General features: G+C 43.7%; 1 protein-coding gene across 1 annotated transcript; it reads left to right on the top strand.

Annotated features, from left to right (window-relative positions):
- Window positions 1-201: 201 nt before the first annotated feature.
- Window positions 202-26,907, top strand: LOC123993693 (kinesin-like protein KIF3A). Its single transcript, XM_046296098.1, is given in 18 exon segments — window positions 202-397; window positions 1,008-1,290; window positions 2,659-2,803; window positions 3,061-3,145; window positions 3,852-3,957; window positions 7,188-7,327; window positions 7,811-7,984; window positions 7,986-8,009; window positions 10,542-10,716; window positions 11,144-11,242; window positions 18,953-19,112; window positions 19,344-19,524; window positions 22,550-22,660; window positions 23,188-23,313; window positions 23,402-23,455; window positions 23,608-23,676; window positions 24,024-24,145; window positions 25,098-26,907. Coding segments are annotated over 18 exon segments (2,109 nt in total). The 5' UTR covers window positions 202-391; the 3' UTR covers window positions 25,147-26,907.
- The last annotated feature ends 256 nt before the right edge of the window (window positions 26,908-27,163 follow it).

The raw sequence follows: 27,163 nt of genomic DNA, 5'->3' as shown, positions 1-27,163 counted from the left end.
AGCTAAAAGACTCATTTTATTGGCTGTTGCATGGATCATGATCCTTTATTCTGTTTTCGATTTTACTCTATATCATCCCGTTTTTCAACAAACATTATTGTTGTTCATTAAAGCCAACATAGTGAGATAGTCCTTTCACCTCCACCTATGGCCATGCCACCTCTAATGTACTGTACACTACCCCTCCCCACCAGTCTACTGCGCCGCCGCAGACTCAATTCGATCAAGCTTGACAATTTTATCAGCATCGGAGGAAATGGGCCACTGATGAACTAGGCACTGCGTTGGCATCTAAATCATTTTTTTTGTAAGATAAACACTACCATCAAAGCATCCAAAAGCGTTTGCTATTGGCTCATGTAATTTTAAACATCAAAACTAAAGTCTTAAAATGCCGGTAAGTGGGCCCTTTTGTATTCCGCTGTTTTTCAGAGGTGTTCCTCCCTTCACCCGAATGATACGTCGCTAGCGTTAGTTTAGCGAGCTAGCTAATGCTATTTTCAACCTATTTTAGACGGTGTCATTATATTTGATAGATATGCAGCCATATACAGTACAACCAGGATACAGCAAGGGCATGATGTTAGCCAAGTTACTGTGTTAACTAAGTTTTATTCGTTGTGCATAAAAATGCAGCAGCTGGTTAGTAAACATGCTAACATTAGCTAGCTTGCTTGGCAACAGCGAGAGTTTGCAATATATTACAGATTAGCTACGTGCCCTCGAGTATTGGCCTTACAGTGAACTAGCAGTTAGCTCTTTCAACTATCTTGACAATGAATTAGCTATATAACTATCTTAACTAGCGTTAGCTGTACGGTAATGTTCGTTTGCTAACCGGATTCATTATAGCCAGCCAGCCAGTTTGTCTCTCTTTGCTGTGGTGAGATTATTAACGTTAGCTATGAGCGATGTTTTCATATTGCATTTACATGAGGCATCGGCTCGGGAGTCATGTCGCTACTAGGTGGCTGGCATCACGAATAGTTATCTCCCCTCCCTTGCAGAGCAATAAAATGGACAAATCTGACAAGCCGGAGGTCATGGACAACGTCAAAGTGGTTGTGCGATGTCGCCCGCTGAACCAGAAGGAGAGAAGTATGGGCCACAAGCAGGCGGTCAGTGTGGATGAGAACCGAGGGACCATAACCGTCAACAAATTAGAGACCAACCACGAACCCCCCAAAACCTTCACATTTGACACGGTGTTCGGACCAGACAGCAAACAGCTGGACGTTTACAATCTGACAGCCCGACCCATCATAGACTCGGTATTGGAGGGTTACAATGGTAAGTGGAGAGAGGATTTGAAATGATCACTGTTGCTGACACACCATTCAGAACTACACAATTGCATTTGTTCAAATCAAATCAAGCTTTATTCCTACATCACATTTCAAACATGCAGTGCAATGTGCTTTACAGGGGGAAAATATGAAATGTTTACTACAAAACAAACACAAGTTTGACACAAACTGAAACAGGAAAAGCAAAGGTAAAAATATGTCTTTTAAGATCTCTTTTAAATGTGTCCACAGTTTAAGCCCCCCCCTCAGGTTCTCTGGCAGGCTATTACAGAGGGCTGGGGGCATGGTAACTAAAGGCTGCCTCTCGGTCCCCCTCAGGTTCTCTGACAAAGGGCTGGGGGCATAATAACTAAAGGCTGCCTCTTGGTCCCCCTCAGGTTTTCTGGCAGGCTGTTCCAGATGCTGGGGGCATATTAACTAAAGGCTGCCTCTCCATGCCTCTTGGTCCCCCTCAGGTTTTCTGGCAGGCTGTTCCAGATGCTGGGGGCATATTAACTAAAGGCTGCCTCTCCATGCCTCTTGATCCTAGGCTTTGAGATAATTAAAAGGCCAGAGGACCTGAGGAACCTAGTGGTACTGAAAGGTTTGGATTTCTGAGCTTTAACTATAATGAATCATTAGTTATAAAAGAGACCATGAGGGGTGCCATAATGAAGTTTGGGAGGGGCTGAGTGCAGGGGAAATGGTTACCTGTGGCAGTATTGATAAGGGGAGGAACCGCTTAAGGCCCATATCACTCAGCTCCCTGACTAGCAATAATGATGCAATGTTTAGCGATGAGGAGACTCCACCCAAAGTGGGGTATGTATACTACCACGGGTGGAACATGTCTTTGTCTAATGCGGCTGTATTCACCCTCTGGGAAGAATAAACTTGGTTTGAGCTTTCACAGTGTCCGTAGAGTTCTGACTCTAGTAATAGAGCCTAACAGTACGTAACTTAAAAGCATGTCTGACATGTATTGGGGTGCACAATTGTGGCTTGATTTTAAAAACCAATAGGATAATCTTAAAATGTATTCTTAAACTCACACGCAACTAGTGCAGAGGCCTTAAAACCGGTGTAATGTGTGCTCTACATCTGGTCTTGGTCAGTACCTGCAGCATTCTGTAGGTTTTGCAGTTGACCAATGGCTGTCTTGGGTAGACCAGACAGGAGAGCATTACAGTAGTCAAGCCTGCTTGTAATAAAAGCATGGGATGAGACTCTCTATCAAGGGCGGTTTGCGGACACAGATTAAGCGTAGTAGAAATTCTCCATTTAACGTGTTTTTTTTAGTACAGGACAAGGCTCCATCTGCCTGGATAAACCACCTCTTAATGTTTTAGTACTGAGCCTGTGTTTTCTCCAGGGACCATCTTCGCGTACGGACAGACAGGGACAGGAAAGACGTTCACCATGGAGGGTGTGAGGGCAGTGCCAGAGCTCCGAGGAATAATCCCCAACTCCTTCGCTCATGTGTTCGGCCACATCGCCAAAGCAGAGGGCGACACCCGGTAAGGGCATTAACACAAACAGGCAAAACAATCGAACTGGTTCATTGCCAGGCAATTGTTTGATGCAACATGCTATGACTTGACTTATTATCTTCAGCCCCTAGGAGAGCAAAAGGCCTCAATCACACAACACTTGGAGTCAGAAGAGGCTTAGGCCTACACGAAAAAAAGACAGGCGCTGTTTTTGACATGCTTGCCGCTGACAGTCTCTCAGTTTGAGGTTGATTTGAAATAAGTATCTTACCTCTCATCCGCAGGTTCTTAGTTCGCGTGTCTTATCTGGAGATTTACAATGAAGAAGTGAGGGACCTGCTGGGGAAGGACCAGATGCAGAGGCTAGAGGTTATAGATGTTTCATATGATATGATGATATGCTTCTCAGAAAAACCATCCCATTAATTTAGCAAGAAGCAGCTGTAGATATGAAGAACATTATCCCATTAATTAGATTAACCATACAATAATATATATTTTAAAAACCATTAGTGCTAGCTTCATAGGTAGTAGCTTATTGGTTTGATTTCAAATCAAATTTATAAATCCTTTTTTACATCAGCTGATATCTCAAAGTGCTATACAGAAACCCAGCCTAAAACCCCAAACAGCAAGCAACGCAGGTGTAGAAGCACGGTGGCTTTGTAGATTTGTAGATAAGACCACAGTGACCAAATGATAAAGATGAGTATGATAACGTTGTCGGTGCCTAGAAGCACAGAATGGGACATTACACAATATTAGGGGCCCAGAAAGGGAATTGAAGGTGATTTCCTTATCATAACTAATCTCCATTGGTTTCTCAATAGCACATCAATGTCATTGGTTCCTGAAAGGAGACAACAGGACATAGCACATGACTGGGATGTTCTCTGTTAAGGGAACTATAGATGATTAAACCTCTCATAATTCACTTCTTAGTTTCTAATACACATGAGCATGATAACGTTGTTGCTTACCAGGAGGGAATTTAAGATGTGAATGTATAAGAGGAATTCGAGAGTATTGCCGGCTCCTAACTCATATCATGGGTTTGTGTTTGTGTGACCACCAGGTGAAGGAGAGGCCAGATGTGGGTGTTTACATCAAGGACCTGTCTGGTTATGTGGTGAACAACGCTGATGACATGGACAGGATTATGACAATGGGGCACAAGAACCGTAAAGATTCACACAAAAACATTTATAAGAGTTCTAAGCATTAGAATTCATGATCGTACAGTATATACCATTTGCCAGACCCCCCCCCTCACAAAATAGGTTTCAAACCTGAAGGGTTCTGTCTTACTATCCAGGTCTGTACCCAAACAATTCGAGCTTCTACTTCTAAAAAATGAAACTTTCCAGAAACAAGTCTCTCACCGTTGTCGCTTGCTGTAGACCACCCTCTGCCCCCAGCTGTGTCCTCGACACCATATGTCGGGCGGCAGGTAGCCTAGTGGTTAGAGCATGTTGACTAGTAACCGAAAGGTTGCAAGATCAAATCCCCTAGCTGACAAGATATTCTTTTTACATGTCATTCTGCCTCTGAACAAGGCAGTTAACCCACTGTTCCTAGGCCGTCATTGAAAATAAGAATTTGTTCTTAACTAACTTTCCTAGTTAAATAAAGGTTAAAAAAAGAAAGTGATTTGATTGCCCCCATCTTTCTTCAGAGCTCGTGCTACTAGGTGACCTAAACTGGGACATGCTTAACACCCCGGCCATCCTACAATCTAAGATTGATGCCCTCAATCTCACACAAATTATCAACCCCAAATCAGTAAACACGGCACCCTCATAGATATCATCCTAACTAACTTGCCCTCCAAATACACTTCTGCTGTTTTCAATCAAGATCTCTGCGATCATTGCCTGCATCCGTAATGGGTCTGCGATCAAACAAACAACCCTCATCACTGTCAAACGATCCCTGAAACACTTCTGCGAGCAGGCCTTTCTAATCGACCTGGCCGGGGTATTCTGGAATGACATTGACCTCATCCCTTCAGTAGAGGATGCCTGGTTATTCTTTAAAAGTGCCTTCTTCACAATCTTAAACAAGCATGCTCCATTCAAAAAATGTAGAACCTGGAATATATATAGTCCTTGGTTCACTCCAGACCTGACTGCCCTTGACCAGCACAAAAACATGCTGTGGCGTTCTGCATTAGCATCGAATAGCCCCCGTGATATGCAACTTTTCAGGGAAGTTAGGAACCAATATACACAGGCAGTTAGGAAAGCTAAGGCTAGCTTTTTCAAACAGAAATTTGCAACCTGTAGTACAAACTCAAAAAAGATTTGGGACACTGTAAAGTCCATGGAGAATAAGAGCACCTCCTCCCAGCTGCCCACTGCTCTGAGGCTAGGAAACACTGTCACCACCGATAAATCCACTATAATTGAGAATTTCAATAAGCATTTCTCTACGTCTGGCCATGCTTTCCACCTGGCTACCCCTACCCTGGCACAGCAATCTGGACCCTCTCTTTCTAAAATGATCTGCCAAAATTGTTGCAACCCCTATTATACTAGCCTGTTCAACCTCTCTTTCGTATCGTCTGAGATTCTCAAAGATTGGAAAGCTGCCGCAGTCATCCCCCTCTTCAAAGGCGGAGACACTCTAGACCCAAACTGCTACAGATCTATCCTACCCTGTCTTTCTAAGGTCTTCGAAAGCCAAGTTAACAAACAGATTACCGACCATTTCGAATCCCACCATACCTTCTCCGCTATGCAATCTGGTTTCAGAGCTGGTCATGGGTGCACCTCAGCCACGCTCAAGGTTCTAAACGACATCATAACCGGCATCGATAAGAGACAATACTGTGCAGCCGTATTCACTGACCTGGCCAAGGCTTTCGACTCTGTCAATCACCACATTCTTATTGGCAGACCCGACAGCCTTGGTTTCTCAAATGATTACCTCGCCTGGTTTACCAACTACTCTACTCTGATACTCAATGTGTCAAATCAGAGGGCCTTTTGTCCGGATCTCTGGCAGTCTATGGAGGTGCCACAGGGTTCAATTCTTGGACCGACTCTCTTCTCTGTATACATCAATGATGTCGCTCATGCTGCTGGTGATTCTCTGATCCACCTCTACGCAGACAACACCATTCTGTATACTTCTGGCACTTCTTTGGACACTGTGTTAACAAACCTCCAGACGAGCTTCAATGCCATACAACTCTCCTTCCGTGGCCTCCAACTGCTCTTAAATGCAAGTAAAACTAAATGAATGCTATTCAATCGATCACTGCCCGCCCGTCCAGCATCACTACTCTGGACGCCTCTGACTTAGAATACGTGGACAACTACAAATACCTGGGTTTCTGTTTAGACTGTAAACTCTTCTTCCAGACTCACATTAAGCATTTAATCCAAAATGAAATCTAGAATTGGCTTCCTATATCGCAACAAAGCATCCTTCAGTCATGCTGCTAAACATACCCTTGTAAAACTGACCATCCAACACTCTACTCAACAAACTGGATGCAGTCTATCACAGTGCCATCCGTTTTGTCACCAAAGCCCCATACACTACCCACCATTGCGACCTGTACGCTCTCGTTGGTTGGCCCTCGCTTCATACTCGTCGCAAAACCCACTGGCTACAGGTTATCTACAAGTCTCTGCTAGGTAAAGCCCCGCCTCAGCTCACTGGTCACCATAGCAGCATGCGCTCCACCAGGTATATCTCACTTGTCACCCCCAAAGCCAATTCCTCCTTCGGCCATCTTTCCTTCCAGTTCTCTGCTGCCAATGACTGGAACAAACTGCAAAAATCACTGAAGCTGGAGACTCTTATCTCCCTCACTAGCTTTAAGCACCAGCTGTCAGAGCAGCTCACAGATCACTGCACCTGTACATAGCCCATCTGTAAACAGCCCATCTATCTACCTACCTCATCCCCATACAGTATTTATTTATTTATCTTGCTCCTTTGCACCCCAGTATCACAATATAGCGATTAAACACTGGAATGGTAGATTTGCAGAAGATGAATGTGCAAGTAGTAATTACTTCACCACCGTGGCCTATTTATTGCCTTAACTCCCTAATCTCACCTCATTTGCACACACTGTATATAGACTTTTTGTTTTCTTTTGTTCTACTGTATTATTGACTATGTTTTGTTTACTCCATGTGTAACTCTGTTGTATTTGTCGAACTGCTTTGCTTTATCTTGGCTAGGTTGCAGTTGCAAATGAGAAATTGTTCTCAACTAGCATACCTGGTTAAATAAAGGTGAAATAAATCAATACATTGTCCTGGTTAAATACAGGTTACTATCACACTCATGGAAGATACTATGACGTGTAACCAAGTTATTATGAAGTGAACCAAGAAAAATACAGTCTTTTGAGTTTTCTGTTTCTGAATGTGTTATGCTTTATCCTACCCAGGCTCGGTTGGCTCCACCAACATGAATGAACACAGCTCTCGCTCTCATGCCATCTTCACCATCACCATCGAGTGCAGCGAGAAGGGTGTGGATGGGGACCAGCACGTACGCATGGGAAAACTCCACTTAGTGGATCTGGCGGTAAGGAAGTCACATCAACGTTTACTGTGAAATAGAATAAAGATATAATTTACCTCAACAGATATCAAACCGATTGAATCTCTCAGAGAGTGAACTTGATGCTTTGAAGGAGTAGGCACATTTTGGTAACTTGGTATCTGTTTTTTGAGATTTAAGAACCAAATCTGTATAGATTACCATCATGCATTTCTCTGGCTATGGTTTTCTTAGTCTCTGCAATGGGAATTTATCATTTTAATTCCAATATAGGATTTTTAGGATTTTTTTTTGTTGTTGTCCAATTATCAATGTTTAAAGGCCGCTAGGTGAAGTCAGTAAGCCCTGTTGAGCGAGTTCTTCTCAGATTCAACATGTTATTGTGGAATGGAAATGTTTCTGTGGCTTTAAGGCATGTGGCCCACACATGGCAAACAGACAGAAAATATATAATCATCAGTTAACCCCCCCCCCACACTGTTCTCTCTCTTTCTCCCCCCCCCCCAGGGTTCTGAGCGCCAGGGGAAGACGGGAGCGACTGGCCAGCGGCTGAAAGAGGCCACTAAGATCAACCTGTCTCTGTCCACGCTGGGTAACGTCATCTCAGCCCTGGTGGACGGGAAGAGCACCCACGTCCCCTACAGGAACTCCAAACTCACCCGCCTGCTGCAGGACTCACTGGGGGGGAAACTCCAAGACCATGATGGTAACTAACAACACTTCCTGCTTTTATTTCCTGCTGCTTTAATGCTATGGGTACACACAAAATGGCTGCCAGTATCAAATCAAATGTATTTATATAGCCCTTCGTACATCAGCTGATATCTCAAAGTGCTGTACAGAAACCCAGCCTAAAACCCCAAACAGCAAGCAATGCAGGTGTAGAAGCACGGTGGCTAGGACAAACTCCCTAGAAAGGCCAAAACCTAGGAAGAAACCTAAGAGGAACCAGGCTATGTGGGGTGGCCAGTCCTCTTCTGACTGTGCCGGGTGGAGATTATAACAGAACATGGCCAAGATGTTCAAATGTTCATAAATGACCAGCATGGTCGAATAATAATAAGGCAGAACAGTTGAAACTGGAGCAGCAGCACGGCCAGGTGGACTGGGGACAGCAAGGAGTCATCATGTCAGGTAGTCCTGGGGCATGGTCCTAGGGCTCAGGTCCTCCGAGAGAGAGAAAAGAGAGAATTAGAGAAAGCACACTTAAATTCACACAGGACACCGAATAGGACAGGAGAAGTACTCCAGATATAACAAACTGACCCTAGCCCCCCAACACATAAACTACTGCAGCATAAATACTGGAGGCTGAGACAGGAGGGGTCAGGAGAAACTGTGTCACCATCCGAGGACACCCCCGGACAGGGCCAAACAGGAAGGATATAACCCCACCCACTTTGCCAAAGCACAGCCCCCACACCACTAGAGGGATATCTTCAACCACCAACTTACCATCCTGAGACAAGGCTGAGTATAGCCCACAAAGATCTCCGCCATGGCACAACCCAAGGGGGGGCGCCAACCCAGACAGGATGACCACATCAGTGAATCAACCCACTCAGGTGACGCACCCCAGTACTCCCCTTCTACATCATTGACTTGGTTGTGGCGGCCCGTTCTACTCATTCTTGTTCTGTGTTGCTACCATTGACACTAATTGGTGCCAATGACTCATTCTTTTTAATGTCACATGCACAAGTGCATCAAGAACAAAGCCTTTTCTTGTAAACTCAAAACCCAACATTTGCAGTAATCACTAACAATGTAACAGTAGAATAAACAGTAAATAAGTAAGCATGTTATATACAGGGTCAGTTCCAATACTATATTTACATATGTAGGGGTACAAACATATAAACGCAACATGTAAAGTGTTGGTTTCATGAGCTGAAATATAGATCCCAGAAATGTTCCATATGCACAAAAAAGCTGATTTCTCTGATTTTGTGCACACATTTGTTTACATCCCAGTTAGTGAGCATTTCTTCTTTGCCAAGATAATCCATCCACTTGACCGGTGTGGCATATCAAGAAGCTGATTAAAACAGCATGATCATTACATATGTGCACCTTGTGCTCAGGTTAATAAAAGGCTAATCTAAAATGTGCAATTTTGTCACATTTACATTTACATTTAAGTCATTTAGCAGACGCTCTTATCCAGAGCGACTTACTCAACACCACAGATTTTTGAAGTTTTGAGGGAGGGTGCAATTGGCATGCTGACTGCAGGAATGTCCACCAGAGCGGTTGCCAGATAATTTAATGTTAATTTAACTATCATAAGTCCCCTCCAATGTCGTTTTAGATAGATTTTGTCAGTACGTCCAACCGACCTGACGACAGCAGACCACTTGTATCCACGCCATCTGGCTTCTTCACCTGCGGGAATGTCTGAGACCAGCCTCCCGGACAGCTGATGAAACTGTATTTCTGTCTGTAATAAAGCCCTTTTATGAGGGAAAAACTCATTCTGATTGGCCTGGCTCCCTAGTGGATGGGCCTGGCTACCAAGTGGATGGGCCTGGCTCCCCAGTGGATGGGCCTGGCTCCCCAGTGGATGGGCCTGGCTCCCCAGTGGATGGGCCTGGCTCCCCAGTGGATGGGCCTGGCTCCCCAGTGGATGGGCCTGGCTCCCCAGTGGATGGGCCTGGCTCCCCAGTGGATGGGCCTGGCTCCCCAGTGGATGGGCCTGGCTCCCCAGTGGATGGGCCTGGCTCCCCAGTGGATGGGCCTGGCTCCCCAGTGGATGGGCCTGGCTCCCCAGTGGATGGGCCTGGCTCCCCAGTGGATGGGCCTGGCTCCCCAGTGGATGGGCCTGGCTCCCCAGTGGATGGGCCTGGCTCCCCAGTGGATGGGCCTGGCTCCCCAGTGGATGGCCCGACCTTATGTCCTCCCAGGCTCACCCAAGGCCCAGTCATGTGAAATCCATAGATCAAGTTCTCATTTATTTAAATTGACTCATATCCTTATGAACTTTAACTTGTTGAAATTGTTGCGTTTTGTGTATTTTGTTATTTATTTATCTGTCTTCTTACTTGGGGGTAGATCAGATTAAGTGACACAAATGCCAACTGGCATCCAATTTGGAAAACTATTAACAAATACGTTTATACAAATATTTCATTTATTATGATTAAGTCTACCAAGCTCTCGTTCCTTGCTGTTCTTTTCTAAATGGTCTGATTTTAATCAATCATAATATCGTATTCTCATAAACCTTCTCCACGGTCAGTGTGCGAACATCGGCCCAGCGGACTACAACTACGACGAGACCATCAGCACGCTGCGTTACGCCAACCGGGCCAAGAACATCAAGAACAAAGCCCGGATCAATGAAGACCCCAAGGATGCCCTGCTACGGCAGTTCCAGAAGGAGATAGAAGACCTTAAGAAGAAACTCCAAGAAGGTCAGTTAGTGGTCCTCTATTGATGCTGTCTTCATGTGGGACAGGAGTTGTAAAATGACAAACACACTTCTGTGTTCAAGTTAGGATTGGATCCAAAGACTTTTTGGGCTGATTTCACGTTTCCTAGTCTTAGACTGAAAAGTATGCTTCATGGAGAATCGTTTTAGTCCAAGACTAGTCTTAATCTATTTCTAGTAAACCTGCGCTAAGGGTTTAAGGAGAGTTAACCTGCGCTAAGGGTTTAAGGAGAGTTAACCTGCGCTAAGGGTTTAAGGAGAGTTAACCTGCGCTAAGGGTTTAAGGAGAGTTAACCTGCGCTAAGGGTTTAAGGAGAGTTAACCTGCGCTAAGGGTTTAAGGAGAGTTAACCTGCGCTAAGGGTTTAAGGAGAGTTTGTAACTAAATTGTTTTCTGTTCTGCTGTTCCAGGGGAAGAGATCTCCGGGTCAGAGGGCAGTGGATCAGAAGAGATGGATGAAGGAGATGACGAGGGAAGAGAAGGAGGAGAGGGACGAAGGAAACGGAGAGGTAAAGGGGCCCCGTTATTCCTCTCTCCCAACAGGACTTTGTTGGCTCCTTATGAAGGTCACTAGGCTTCTGTGAAGGTCACTAGGCTTCTGTGAAGGTCACTAGGCTTCTGTGAAGGTCACTAGGCTTCTGTGAAGGTCACTAGGCTTCTGTGAAGGTCACTAGGCTTCTGTGACGTGTAATAAAATGTTGTCCCCTAATATAGGGAATAGGATGCAATTTGGGATGTAGCAGAGGACTGCTCCCCATGTCCCCTGATGCTTTTTAAAACTTTAATATACAAAGAAAATGTTTCAGAGAAGAGTTGGGTCTATTTATGGCAACTCTGCTCCCAGCCCTGCATTAGGAAGATGCACTTTAATGCACTCTAATACAACGGGGGGGAAAAACTGATGCATGAATTCTTGCACACACAATCATCTTAGCCATTTATTGTTGACGCTATCATCAAAGGTTTGTCCGCCTTCATGTGAACAAGTTGTCAGTCAGATGTTAGACATGATTATTAGTGTGGGCTTATTTCCTGATGACTAAAATGAGTCAGCATCCTCCATGTGAAGGAAATCGCTCTGAAAGTACCCAGAAGCCATGTAGAGAGAGAGAGCCATGGCCTCTGTGTGTACTCTGGCTTAATAAACTCTAAACTGGTTTCGGTAGTCTGAGCTAGGAAGTTCCCCAAGGCTTTTTAGGTTAGGCAAAAGGTGGAAAAGATAAGAAAATGTGAAAGTGTACACATCTACGGCAGCTTCAGAAAGCATTCATACCCCTTGACTTATTCCACATTTTGTTGTGTTACAGCCTGAATTCAAAATGGATTAAGTGTATGTTTTTCTCTCGCCCATCTACACACACTATCCCATAATGACAGTGAAAACATGTTTTTAGAATTTCTTGCAAATTTATAGAAAATTAAATACAGAATTATCTAATTTACGTAAATATTCACACCCCTGAGTCAATACATATTAGACCTTTTGACAGTGATTACAGCTGTGAGTTTTTCTGGGTAAGCCTCTAAGAGCTTTCCACACCTGTCAATTTTCAAGTCGATTATTGCTAGACAACCATTTTCAAGTCTTGCCATAGATTTTCAAGCAGATTTAAGTCAAAACTATTACTTGGCCACTGTCTTCTTGGGAAGCAACTCCAGTGTAGATTTGGCCTTGTGTTTTAGGTTATTGTCCTGCTGGAAGGTGAATTCATCTCCCAGTGTCTGGTGGAAAGCAGACAACCAGGTTTTCATCTATGATTTTAACCTGTGCTTAACTCCATTCCGTTGATTTATTATCCTGAAAAACTCCCCAGTTCTTAATGATAACAAGCATACCCATAACATGATGCAGCCAGCACTATGCCTGAAAATATGGAGAGTGGTACTCAGTAATGTGTTGTATTGGATTTGCCCCAAACAAAACACTTTGTATTTAGGACAAAAAGTGAATTGCTTTACCAAATGTTTTGCAGTATTATTTTACTCTCTTGTTGCAAACATTTTTTTATTTTTTATTTATTTTACCTTTCTTTAACCAGGCAAGTCAGTTAAGAACAAATTCTTATTTTCAATGACGGCCTAGGAACAGTGGGTTAACTGCCTGTTCGGGGGGCAGAACGACAGATTTGTACCTTGTCAGCTCGGGGGTTTGAACTTGCAACCTTGCGGTTACTAGTCCAACACTCTAACTGCCGCCCCGATGCATGTTTTGGAATATTTTATTATTCTGTACATGCTACCTTTTCACTCTGTCAAATAGGTTAATATTATGGAGTATCTACAATGTTGTTGATCCATCCTCAGTTTTCTCCTATCACAGCCATTAAAGTAACTGTTTTTAAAGTCACCATTGGCCTCATGGTGAAATCCCTGAGCGGTTTCCTTCCTCTCCGGCAACTGAGTTAGGAAGGACGCTTGTATCTTTGTAATGACTGGGTGTATTGATACACCATCCACATAGTAATTAATAACTTCACCATGTTCAAAGGGATATTCAATGTCTGTATATAGCAATAGGTGCTCTTTGTTTGTGAGGCATTGGAAAACCTCACTGGTCTTTGCGGTTGAATCTGTGTTTGAAATTCACTGCTGGACTGAGGAACCTTCCAGATAATTGTATGTGTGGGGTACAGAGATCTGGTCGCCATTAAAACATCATGTTAAACGATATTATTACAACCAGACTGAGTCCAAATAACTTATTATGTGACTTTTTAAATATTTACTACTGAACTTATTTAGGCTTGTCATAACAAATGTGTTGAATACTATGCCACACGACATTTCAGCATTTCCTTTTCACTTTAATTATAATTCCACTTTGACATTATGGGGCATTGTATGTTCGTCAGTGACACAAAAAATAGACCACTTACTAATTCAGGCTGTAACAACAAAATGTGAAAAAGTTGAGCGGTTTAAATACTTTCTGAAGGCACTGTTCAAGTCAGAATGATCATTCACACGCCATTCTCAAATTATTTGTATATTTATTGGGACATCCTGATAGGCTTTAATACACTGCTGTCATAGTAAAACTAGTGTGTTGACGGTTTTTCTTGGTCATGTGACCTGATCAGGAAACACTGGGCTCTGTGTATAACCTTTGTGCTGTTCACTTTAAATTAGATGTTGGATATTATGGTGCTGCACTGTACATTACATTACATTAGTGTGTGTGTGTGTGTGTGTGTGTGTGTTAGGGCTGGGCGATATGGCCAAAAAATCATATTTTTTTCACCAGATACACTGTGGACACCTGTTCTTTCCATGACAGACAGACCAGGTGAATCCAGGTGAAAGCTATGATCCTTATTGATGTCACTTGTTAAATCCACTTCGATGAAGGAGAGGAGACTGGTTAAAGAAATGTTTTTATGCCTTCAGACAATTGAGACATGGATGGTGTATGTGTGCCATTCAGAGGAGGAATAGGCAAGACAATGGGGTTTGATATTAGGTGCCAGGCGCACCGATTTGAGAACTGCAACACTGCTGTGTTTTTCACATTCAACAGTTTCCTGAGTGTATTTGCCTAAAAATTTGCCTAAAATGACATACCCAAATCTAACTGCCTGTAGCTCAGGACCTGAAGCAATGATATACATATTATTGGTACCATTTGAAAGGAAACACTTTAAAGTTTGTGGAAATGTTAAATTAGTGTAGGAGAATATAACACATTAGATCTGGTAAAAGATAATACAAACAAAACAAACATACTTTTTCTGTATATTTTTGTTGGTTCCATCAGCTTTGAAATCCAAGAGAAAGGCCATAATATAATGTAGGACTCTAGGCACAATTTAGATTTTGGCCACTAGATGACAGCAGTGTGTGCAAAGTTTCCGATTGATCCAGTGAAACATTGCAATACTGCACAATATTTTCTATCAAGTCTACCCAAATGTGCCGAATTGGTCAATTGATACATTTTAAAGTACATAACTATAGAGAACATACAAAAATGATATGGTAATAAAACATTTAATTTGACACACTCCCAGGAATGTCATACATGATGGATCATGGTTATACATCAACCTTCACACATCTAGATAGCAGGGTAGTTGTGGACCCAGTTCCTACATTTGACTGTAATGGATTTTATCAAACATTTTACCTCGATTCTTGCAATACAGGCATTTGGAACATCGCACTAAAACATACATTTAAATTAATTTGATATATCGCCCAGCCCTAGTGTGTCCGTTCTCCATACACTGCTTAATGTAGCTGGTTATATCAACTGTATAGGATTGGCTTGTAGGCTGGTTGCTCTCCAGGTTTATTGTGCTTTCTCAATGTCCCCATTTGCCCACATCTCGCTCGCTCTCCATCTCTCACTCTCTCTGTGGTCGGCGTGTCCTTGGAGCCTCTCTTTCTCTCTCCTTATCTTCTCTCTCCCTCCCTCTCCCCATCCTTCCATCACCCCCCCTCTCTCCATCTCTCTCTGTGTTTGACGTGTCCCTGTTGAGTGTCTACTCTACTCTGTGTTGCAGGCAGTGGCAGCAGCATCAGTAGCTCAGACTCCTCTATAGAGGCACAGACCACTGAGGAGAAACTCAAGGCTCAGGCTAGTGAGTGGGAGCAGCTTGCTGTCTGCACTACCAACCCTACCACCAACTGCTAGTTAATATGTTCCAGGGACTGTATTCACAAAGCATCTCTGAGTTGAGAGTGCTGATCTAGGATCTGTTTTGCCTTTTATCTAGGATCTGTTTTGTCCATAAAAATCATTATGATATAGGGCAAGGGGGCCTGATCCTAGATCAGCACTCCCAACTCTGAGGAGCCTGATAGACCCAGACCTACAAACTGTCCCTGATCTGTAGGTGCTGTGGCTAACTCCTCAAAGTATTGACTGGAGTTCTCTCAGGACCCTCTTAATGTTAACCTCCACTACCTACCTGCCTGCCTGCCTGCCCTGCCTGCCCTACCGGTCTTATATAAACAGTTGAAGTCAGAAGTTTACATACACCTTAGCCAAATACATTTAAACTCATTTTTTCACAATTCCTGACATTTAATCCTAGTAAAAAATGCACTGTCTTAGGACAGTTAGGATCACCATTTTATTTTAAGAATTTGAAATGTCAGAATAATAGTAGAGAGAATAATTTATTTCAGCTTTATTTTCTTTCATCACATTCCCAGTGGGTCAGAAGTTTACATACACTCAATTAGTATTTGGTAGCATTGCCTTTAAATTGTTTAACTTGGGTCAAAGTTTTCAGGTAGCCCCACAATAAGTAGGGTGAATTTTGGCCCATCCCTCCTGACAGAGCTGGTGTAACCGAGTCAGGTTTGTAGGCCTCCTTGCTCACATACGCTTTTTCAGTTCATCCCGCAAATGTTCTATTGGATTGAGGTCAGGGCTTTGTGATGGCCACTCCAATACCTTGACTTTGTTGTCCTTAAGCCATTTTGACACAACTTTGGAAGTTTGCTTGGGGTCATTGTCCATTTGGAAGACCCATCTGCGACCAAGCTTTAACTTCCTGACTGATGTCTTGAGATGTTGCTTTAATATATCCACATCATTTTCCTGCGCCATGATGCCATCTATTTTGTGAAGTGCACCAGTCCCTCCTGCAGCAAAGCACCCCCACGACATTATGCTGCCACCACCGTGCTACACGGTTGGGATGGTATTCTTCGGCTTGCAAGCCTCCCCATTTTTCCTCCAAACATAACGATGGTCATTATGGCTAAACAGTTCTATTTTTGTTTCATCAGACCAGAGGACATTTCTCCAAAAAGTATGATCTTTGTCCCCATGTGCAGTTGCAAACCGTAGTCTGGCTTTTTGATAGCGGTTTTGGAGCAGTAGCTTCTTCCTTGCTAAGTGGCCTTTCAGGTGATGTCGATATAGGACTGTTTTTTACTGTGGATGTAGATACTTTTGTATCTGTTTCTTCCAGCATCTTCACAAGGTCCTTCGCTGTTGTTCTGGGATTGATTTGCACTTTTCACACCGAAGTACGTTCATCTCTAGGGGACAGAACACTTCCTGAGCTGTATGACGGCTGTGTGGTCCCATGGGGTTTATACTTGCCCACTATTGTTCGTACAGATGGACGTGGTACCTTCAGGCGTTTGGATATTGCTTCCAAGGATGAACCTTGTGGAGGTCTACAATTTTTTTTCCTGAGGTCTTGGCTAATTTCTTTAGATTTTCCCATGATGTCAAGCAAAGAGGCACTGAGTTTAAATGTAGGCTTTGAAATATATCCACAGGTACACCTCCAATTGACTCAAATGATGTCAATTAGCCTATCAGAAGCTTCTGAAGCCATGACCATAATTTTCTGGAATTTTCCATGCTATTTAAAGGCACAGTCAACTTAGTCTATGGTAACTTCTGACCCACTGGAATTGTGATACAGTGAATGATAAGTCTGTAAACAAACAATTGTTGGAAAAATGACTTGTGTCATGCACAAAGTAGATGTTCTAACCGACTTCCCAAAACTTTAGTTTGTTAACAAGAAATGTGTGGATTGGTTGAAAAACTAGTTTTAATGACTCCATCCTAAGTGTATGTAAACTTCCGACTTCAACTGTTTCTCATACTCTCTTTTTATCTGTTTTTCTCTGTGTCCTATTTCTCACTTGGTCTGTTTGTCTGTCTTTCTGTTTCTCTGTGTCCTATTTCTCACTTGGTCTGTTTGTCTGTCTGTCTTTCTGTTTCTCTGTGTCCTATTTCTCTCTTGGTCTGTTTGTCTGTCTGTCTTTCTGTTTCTCTGTTTCCTATTCTCACTTGGTCTGTTTGTCTGTCTGTCTGTCTTTCTGTTTCTCTGTTTCCTATTTCTCACTTGGTCTGTTTGTCTGTCTGTCTTTCTGTTTCTCTGTGTCCTATTTCTCTCTTGGTCTGTCTGTTTGTCTGTGCCTCCTCTCTGAGGAGTCTAGAAGACTGTTCCACACTGCACCTTATTCCATACATAGAGGACTCTGGTCAAAAGTAGGACACAAAATAGGTAATGGGGTGCTGTTTAGGACACATCCAATGTTTCTAGTCTGGTTCTAGATCTGTATCTGCACAGGCAACTTCTTTACCCTGGTTGTCAGACAGATCTGGGTTCGATCCCCGGGACCACCCATACGTAGAATGTATGCACACATGACTGTAAGTCGCTTTGGATAAAAGCGTCTGCTAAATGGCATATATTATTATTATATATTAGGTTATATTTGCAATTTATTTCAGTGAACTATATAATTAAATTTATTTATCGAACTGTTAGAATTTAATTGACTTGACTAACTAGCTTTAACGCTAACAAAAAACGGCAACAGAATTAAATCTATGGTTCAGTCAGTCAGTCAGTATGATTTAAGGTTCTCTCTCTATATTACTGTACTGCCACTTTGTCATGGTCTTCTACATCACTTACTGTCTCCATGTCTATATCTCTGAGAGAGAGTGCCTTGTGAATAGGCCTGAGGCCTGCACTCTGTCTAGATGCTGTTCTCAAATGGCACCCTATTCCCTATGTAGAGCACTACTTTTTTACCAGGGCCCATAAGGCATAGTGCACTATTTAGGGATTTAGGGTCCCATTTGAGACAGGCACAGATATCTTTAAAAGCACCTTTTAACTTCCTGCTCGTAATCTAATGGATAGTATCTGCAGAAAGAAGAGACAGCAGTCTGTACATCAAGGAGCTGAATCATACAGCCGATGTAGTTTTTACTGCTCTGTAAGAAGACTGTAGCTACTATCTAACACCTTGGAGAGAGAGACTATATGTGTGTTACATCTAATATTTGACTAATTGACCATTGTAATATGATGTGCTGTCTTAGCCTGGTCCCAGATCTGTTTATGCACGGTGTGACAATGACCATAGGAGTTGGCAAGACGACACAAACAGATCTGGGACCAGACTGGTGCTGTTTAAACAAACCTACGAATCAGATTGGGTTGGGTATAGGGTGATGTTCCCCTAGATGCAGATCTTAGATCAGTTTTGCATGTTCTAACCGTGAAGGTTAGGGATTGGGCGATGGGAAGCTGATCCTACGTCTGCATTCTGTACCTAGGGGAAAACTTCCCCCTCCCCTTAGTGGGTGGGTTGAAGTGGTAGGGAGGATCTGAACAATAACATGTCATTCTGAAACGTCCATGATGGCTGTGGACTTCAGGAATGGCTCTATAAGTCAAATAAATGATCATTATTATTATTTATTATTATTATTATTATTATTATTATAGGGAAGAAGAAGAAGGTTTCTCCTGACAAGATGGTGGAGATGCAGGCGAAGATCGAGGAGGAGAGGAAGGAGCTAGAAGCCAAGCTGGACATGGAGGAGGAGGAGAGGAACAAGGCCAGGGCAGAACTGGAGAAGAGAGAGAAGGATCTCCTCAAAGCGCAGTGAGTCTGGGGTTACAAACATTCCCTAGATTCCCCAAGTTTTCCAGAAATCGTGGTTGAAGAATAATCTACTGCTTTAAAATATGCTTGCCCCCCCTACTCCTAGATACTTTCAGATGCCCTCTTGTATATTTGAGACATCCTAGAAGGGTTGAAGAAATATGCCAGAAACTCCACCTAGACTATTGAAGGTATTTTCTGATCAACTGACCTCTAACCTCCTTCCCCCAGGCAGGAGCATCACCTGCTGCTGGAGAAGCTGTCAGCCCTGGAGAAGAAGGTGATCGTAGGAGGGGTGGACCTCCTGGCCAAGGCTGAGGAGCAGGAGAAACTACTGCAGGAGTCTAACAATGAGTTAGAGGAGAGACGCAGGAGGGCTGAGCAGCTCCGCAGGGAGCTAGAGGAGAAGGAGGTATACCATCTTACACACTGTATCACAATATATTACTTTCAGAAAGTGTTACCAGCCGCTTGGCTTTATTCCACATGTTGTTGTGTTACCGCCTGAATTTAAAAATGGATGACTTTGACATTTTGTGTCACTGGTCTACACACAAAACCCAATAATGTCAAAGTGGAATGATGTCTTTTGAAATTCAGGCTGTAACACAACAACAACAACAAGTCAAGGGGTGTGAATACTGTCTGAAAACACTGTACATCTCAATATGGATGTAGGACAATCAACTCAAAGCAGCGTGGCAGAGAACTGGAGGAAGAGGAGTTATAGCACACAGTGAAATAGAGCATCTACATTGAAAGGGGGAGGGGGGGGGGTGGTAACCAGGCTGAGTCTTAGTTCAGCCAACTGAAGAGCTGTAATGCATATATGCCTCAGTGGTTAACTCTGACAGCATGCCAGTCATTTCTGCATCAAAATGCTTACCACCAAACTTCCTCTGTCTGTCTGAGTGGAGAGGGGATGTTGATCAGTGATAAGTGGAGATGTTATATTTTGGTATGAGATGGCATCATCGTCAGTCCTAGCATATTGGCTACCGAAATGAGTCATTTAACGATTTCAAGATTAATGAACAGGCACCTGTGGAACGGTCGTTAAGACACTAACAGCTTACAGACGGTATTCAATTAAGGTCACAGTTATGAAAACTTGGGACACTAAAGAGGCCTTTCTACTGACTCTGAAAAACCTCCAAAAGAAAGATGCCCAGGGTCCCTGCTCCTCTTCGTGAACGTGCCTTTACATGCTGCAAGGAGGCATGAGGACTGCAGATGTGGCCAGGGCAATAAATTGCAATGTCCGTACTGTGAGACGCCTACGACAGCGCTACAGGGAGACAGGACGGACAGCTGATTGTCCTCGGAGTGGCAGACCATGTAAACAACACCTGCACAGGATCGGTACATCCGAACATCACACCTGCGGTACAAGTACAGGATGGCAATAATAACAGCCTGAGTTACACCAGGAACGCACAATCCCTCAATCAGTGCTCCGACTGTCTGCAATAGGCTGAGAAAGACTGGACAGAGGGCCAAACATTCTTTTATGGGACAATATACAAATGTTTTTGTGCAAGATAATTATAAATATTGTAAATGTATACATTGGTTCTCTTAATTGAATGATTTTAACATTATTTGTTGATGTGAAAACCATTTACCTATTTGAATGTTGTCCTCAGACTTTTGGGTGAGGTGGGGGTCACCAGAATTTCTGGTGGGAAAAAATGGGGTCCGTGTCGAAGAAGTTTGAACACCTCTGCTTTAAATGCACACCAGTCAGCACCTTGCTAGTTGCCTGCTTTGCTTTTCTCAGTCTCAAAATGACAATGTACACTGTCAACATAATACATGTTGCAAACTGACAATAACAGACCAATACTGAAGGATCAGTAGTCTTGATTTAATCCCTGAAGCGTATTGCCTGATATAGAGTTTATGACATCAGACGTTTCCTTCTTCACGCACACTCGTCAATTTACTCTCGTCAAACCACAAAGGGCGGGAAAGCCTTCAGGCATTATTGTTTTCCTGCGTGTACTATTGTCCCCGTCTGGAGCAGTCTACTGTTGACCCCGTCTGGAGCAGTCTACTATTGACCCCGTCTGGAGCAGTCTACTGTTGTCCCCGTCTGGAGCAGTCTACTATTGTCTCCCTCTGGAGCAGTCTACTATTGTCTCCCTCTGGAGCAGTCTACTGTTGTCCCCGTCTGGAGCAGTCTACTATTGTCTCCCTCTGGAGCAGTCTACTGTTGTCCCCGTCTGGAGCAGTCTACTGTTGTCCCCCTCTGGAGCAGTCTACTGTTGTCCCCGTCTGGAGCAGTCTACTATTGTCCCCGTCTGGAGCAGTCTACTATTGTCCCCGTCTGGAGCAGTCTACTATTGTCCCCGTCTGGAGCAGTCTACTATTGTCCCCGTCTGGAGCAGTCTACTATTGTCCCCGTCTGGAGCAGTCTACTATTGTCCCCGTCTGGAGCAGTCTACTATTGTCCCCGTCTGGAGCAGTCTACTATTGTCCCCGTCTGGAGCAGTCTACTATTGTCCCCGTCTGGAGCAGTCTACTATTGTCCCCGTCTGGAGCAGTCTACTATTGTCCCCGTCTGGAGCAGTCTACTATTGTCCCCGTCTGGAGCAGTCTACTATTGTCCCCGTCTGGAGCAGTCTACTATTGTCCCCCTCTGGAGCAGTCTACTATTGTCCCCCTCTGGAGCAGTCTACTATTGTCCCCCTCTGGAGCAGTCTACTATTGTCCCCCTCTGGAGCAGTCTACTATTGTCCCCCTCTGGAGCAGTCTACTATTGTCCCCCTCTGGAGCAGTCTACTATTGTCCCCCTCTGGAGCAGTCTACTATTGTCCCCCTCTGGAGAAGTCTACTATTGTCTCCCTCTGGAGCAGTCTACTATTGTCCCCCTCTGGAGAAGTCTACTATTGTCTCCCTCTGGAGCAGTCTACTATTGTCTCCCTCTGGAGCAGTCTACTATTGTCTCCCTCTGGAGCAGTCTACTATTGTCTCCCTCTGGAGCAGTCTACTATTGTCTCCCTCTGGAGCAGTCTACTGTTGACCCCGTCTGGAGCAGTCTACTATTGTCTCCCTCTGGAGCAGTCTACTGTTGACCCCGTCTGGAGCAGTCTACTGTTGACCCCGTCTGGAGCAGTCTACTGTTGACCCCGTCTGGAGCAGTCTACTGTTGACCCCGTCTGGAGCAGTCTACTGTTGACCCCGTCTGGAGCAGTCTACTGTTGACCCCGTCTGGAGCAGTCTACTGTTGACCCCGTCTGGAGCAGTCTACTGTTGACCCCGTCTGGAGCAGTCTACTGTGTTAAAGGGACACTTTACAACTTTTTAACATCAGATTCATTATTTCCAGTACCATACCAGGATCTACATGGAGATAATTAATGAGGTTCAAAAGTGTTGAGGTTTTCCGTTAATGATGAAATAAATGAAATGCCAAACTCCCTGTCTTTTTGCAGGCGGAGCGTCTGGACATTGAGGAGAAGTACACCAGTCTGCAGGAGGAGGCTCAGGGGAAGACCAAGAAGCTGAAGAAAGTCTGGACCATGCTGATGGCTGCCAAGTCAGAGGTAAGAATCCAAGTCCCACAGGGCTCTGGTGAAAACTAGTGCACTATATAGTGAATAGGATTCATCCCAAGTGGGTTCAAACACAGGACTTGGGGACTTATTGTGTTGTTGATGACCTGCAGCAAGAGCAGAACATTAACACACATCATTGATTCATGACTTCATTAACACAGCATTGATTCATGACTTCATTAACACACAGCATTGATTCATGACTTCATTAACACACAGCATTGATTCATGACTTTATTAACACAGCATTGATTCATGACTTCATTAACACAGCATTGATTCATGACTTCATTAACACAGCATTGGTTCTGGGTTCATTCAGATATTGTTGTTGTGTTGTCAGATGGCCGACCTGCAGCAGAACGTTCACATAACATTGGTTCAGTGGTTGTTTTGTTGGTTGTTGAGAGTTTGTTGTTGTGTTGTCAGATGGCCGACCTGCAGCAGAACGTTCACATAACATTGGTTCAGTGGTTGTTTTGTTGGTTGTTGAGAGTTTGTTGTTGTGTTGTCAGATGGCCGACCTGCAGCAGGAACATCACCGGGAGATCGAGGGCCTGCTGGAGAATATCCGCCACCTCAGCAGAGAGCTACGACTGCAGATGCTCATCATAGACAACTTCATCCCACAGGAATACCAGGTAGGTGTGTGTTTTGAGAACACGCGTGTCCGAGTATTTAGTTAGCACTGATGCTAATATGGTTCCTGCTTCTTCCTGTCTGGTGCAGGAGATGATTGAGAATTACGTACACTGGAATGAGGACATTGGGGAATGGCAGCTGGTGAGTTCTGCAATCAGCCACAGTGAAATATTTAAACTGAGAATAGTCAGGCTAAGGGGAGTTTTTTCATTAACATAGACGGTACAGAGCCACGTTGGTGTGATTGCTTCATGCTTATGACATTGTTTCCATGGTTACTTTTTGGTCCTCAGAAATGTGTAGCCTACACTGGTAACAACATGAGAAAACAGACCCCCGTGCCGGACAAGAAAGACAAAGATGTGAGTTCTTAGTTCACACCTACATAACAAGACAAACACAGCATGGTGGATCTGGATAATATTATTCTACCCTCACATTCTCTTTCTCCTCCACCTATCCCTCTCCTTCCTCTCCCTCTCCTTCACCTGTCCCTCTCCTTCACCTGTCCCTCTCTTTCACCTGTCCCTCTCTTTCACCTGTCCCTCTCCTTCACCTGTCCCTCTCCTTCACCTGTCCCTCTCCTTCACCTGTCCCTCTCCTTCACCTGTCCCTCTCCTTCACCTGTCCCTCTCCTTCACCTGTCCCTCTCCTTCACCTGTCCCTCTCCTTCCTCTGTCCCTCCTTCCTCTCTCCCTCTCCCCCCCAGCCGTTTGAGGTGGACCTGTCTCATGTGTACTTGGCCTACACAGAGGAGAGTATGAGACAGTCACTGATGAAGCTGGAGAGGCCCAGGACCTCCAAGAGTAGTAGGTCCAAGACTGGACGAAGGTAAACCACCACCACCGCCTGTCTCCCAGCTGCTGTCGGTACATGATTAAAATAACAACAATAGTAATATTTCATTTCTGAATAAATGGCAGATTATAGAGAATACTATGAAGTCTATCTGAAGTAATGGTTTACTATAATGTATCACTTTGTCAGGTGTTACGTCCCAGGGGGAAATGTTATCACAGCGTTCTGCACTTCTGAGAAATACTACACGTTGTTATTATCAGATATATGCTGCTTTCTGGTCAACCTTAATGTCACTTCCCTAGAACTATAGAAATATATACACTGAGTGTATAAACCAGCGTTTAGACACACATTCCTCATGTTGAGTTGCCCCCTCCCCTCAGAACAGACTCAATTCCTCTGGGCATGGACTCTACAAGGTGTCGAAAGCGTTCCACCGGTATGCTGGCCCATGTTGACTCCAAATTCTTCCAACAGTTGTGTCAAGTTGGCTGGATGTCCTTTGGGTGGTGGACTATTCTTGATAAACTGTTAAATGTGAAAAACCCAGTAGCGTTGCAGTTCCTCACACAAAGCTGTGCACCTGGCGCCTACTACCATACCCCGTTCAAAGACACTTAAATCTTTTGTCTTTCCCATTCTCCCTCTGAATGGCACATACACACCATCCATGTCTCAATTGTCTGAAGAATTAAAAATCCTTCTTTTACCTGTCTCCTCCCCTTCATCTACACGGATTGAAGTGGATTTAACAAGTGACATCAATAAGGATCATAGCTTTCAGCTGGATGCCCCTGGTCAGTCTGTCATGTAAACAGCAGGTGTTCTTAATGTTTTGTATACTCAGTGAATATTATCCCCATGATCATCTCATCTGTGTCCCCAGTGTCACCCTATTCTCTATGGGCCCAGGTCAAAAGTAGTGCACTATATAGGGAAAAGGGTGCAATTTGTTAATGCTGCCCTCTTTATCTCCTGACAGGAAAAGATCATCGAAGCCCGAGGCTGTGATGGAATCCCTGCTGCAGTGAGGGAGACAGGAAGAGAGCCAATCAGGGCTGGAGCCCCATGTACTGCAATTCATCTACACTACTATACCTTAGAGTCAACAACAGCAGTCAGTCAAGAGTCCAGCCTGAAGGTCTTTATTGTTGAACGTCGTCATTTCAAAGTATGTTATCTTAATACACTGTATAGTAAGGTTCTACATGTGAATGGAGATCAGACGTTGGTTTATTGGTCTCAGTGAGGGAAGGAGGGAGCCCCCACTGTACTGTAGGATTTGGGCCTTTCCCTTTAAACTGGGGGTTAACGGCCAAGTCGAAGGTACCTTGTGTTGTAATAAACGGAGGCATGTTGAGGGATAATCAGCTTAACGTTGAGTCTTAATGTAGCCATCGAGGACAGTTCAGGTGGCAACACACTTGATTTCATCCCAAATGGCACTCTATTTCCCTTTTTCGAGGGCACTTACTTTTGACTACGGCTCATACGGTGTCCCATGGGGCTCTGGTCAAAAGTAGTGCACTTAAAAGGGAATAGGGTGCCATTCGGGACATAAAGAGATGAGTCGATGCTGAGCACAAGCCATGGTTTGTGACCACGTCGTCATCTGCCAAGACAACGATGACAACAACAGTCTTCTGTTATATGAGATGAAGATGCCACCACTTCTATTGACAGGACATCATTGGGATACATCTGATACCCTTCAACATAGTCAAAATCAAAAACAGTTCTATAAATAATTCATATCTATACCACAGGTCATAATTCCCCTTATTTCAAGGATCACACTTATGGAAGTCTAAAATGTACTTTAAACTTAGTTTCCTCCTTTATGTCTGAATGGTAGGAGGTGCATGACATACCGCTTCTATAGACCGGCTGGTTGTTTAGCAACAATACCGACGTGTCAGCAACTATAGGGAAAACTATATTTAGTCTCCAAATGTTCTTTGAAAACATAAATAGATTTGCACAATGAGCGCTTGTTGTTGGTTAGATAGCAAATGTCAGCCATTTTAGCAAAGACGTGGCATCAGTCTCGACACCATGTTATTAATAGGAAGATGCAACAAGCTGAAACCAGCCTCATATGATTCCCCACATGGCAGCTTCTTGTCATTGTTGCTAGCGGTCTGACCGTTCAGAATCACAACGCCACACGAACTTCTGCCTTATCTACGTGCGTGTCATTTTCATGACGTTTTCAGCTAACCCGTCTATATAGTAGTACCATTTACCCATTAAACACTAACTCTCTTATTATGCTTTTATTTCTTCCTTCTCATGTCATCGTTTATGGTGCATTGTAGTGGAAGCAAAGTGTCTTTATTTTGTATTATACTTGTATGTCAAATGTTTACATCTACTGAGCCCCCCTGTATCTCTTAATAATTTATTAAATTATTGGACATGTTTAATCTCGCTCTTTCTTGTTCCTTTTTCAACATCCCTCTTTTTGTTTATTTCAGTCTCTTGATTTGATTTGTCTGGTTGCCGTGTGATTTGTCTGGTTGCCGTGTGATTTGTCTGGTTGCCGTGTGATTTGTCTGGTTGCCGTGTGTAGCATGTTTTAAGATTGGAATCATGCTAAGTTTCTTCCACTCTAGGTTTCTTCCTGCCTTCTAAGGAGTTTTTCCTAGTCACGGTGCTTCTGCATTGCTTGTTCTTTGGGGTTTTAGGTTGGGTATCTGTAGAGCGCTTTGACAACTGCTGATGTAAAAAGGGCTTTATAAAATAAATGTGAATGATTGGTTGATGCTATAACGCCATGGCACTGCCACGAAGTTGACTTGTTCCACGATTTTCTCAGTGGTCCACACACGATACAGTATAATGTTAATGATTGTGTTTTACCAATTCTTTAGAGTGGAGACTGCCAGACATTTCAGTGATTCCACATTATAAAATGTAGTTTGAGGCTAGAGTCAGGAATAGGTCAAATCTAGAAAATCTTTGTTGTAGTAGTATCAACACTTAAACAATAAACCACATTTATTAAAAAAATAAAGTTTTTACCAATTAGTTAATTTATTCATAAAT

Source organism: Oncorhynchus gorbuscha, linkage group LG13 (assembly GCF_021184085.1).
Source record: "Oncorhynchus gorbuscha isolate QuinsamMale2020 ecotype Even-year linkage group LG13, OgorEven_v1.0, whole genome shotgun sequence".
NCBI lineage: Eukaryota > Metazoa > Chordata > Actinopteri > Salmoniformes > Salmonidae > Oncorhynchus > Oncorhynchus gorbuscha.
This window is presented reverse-complemented; position numbering and strand designations above follow the sequence as displayed.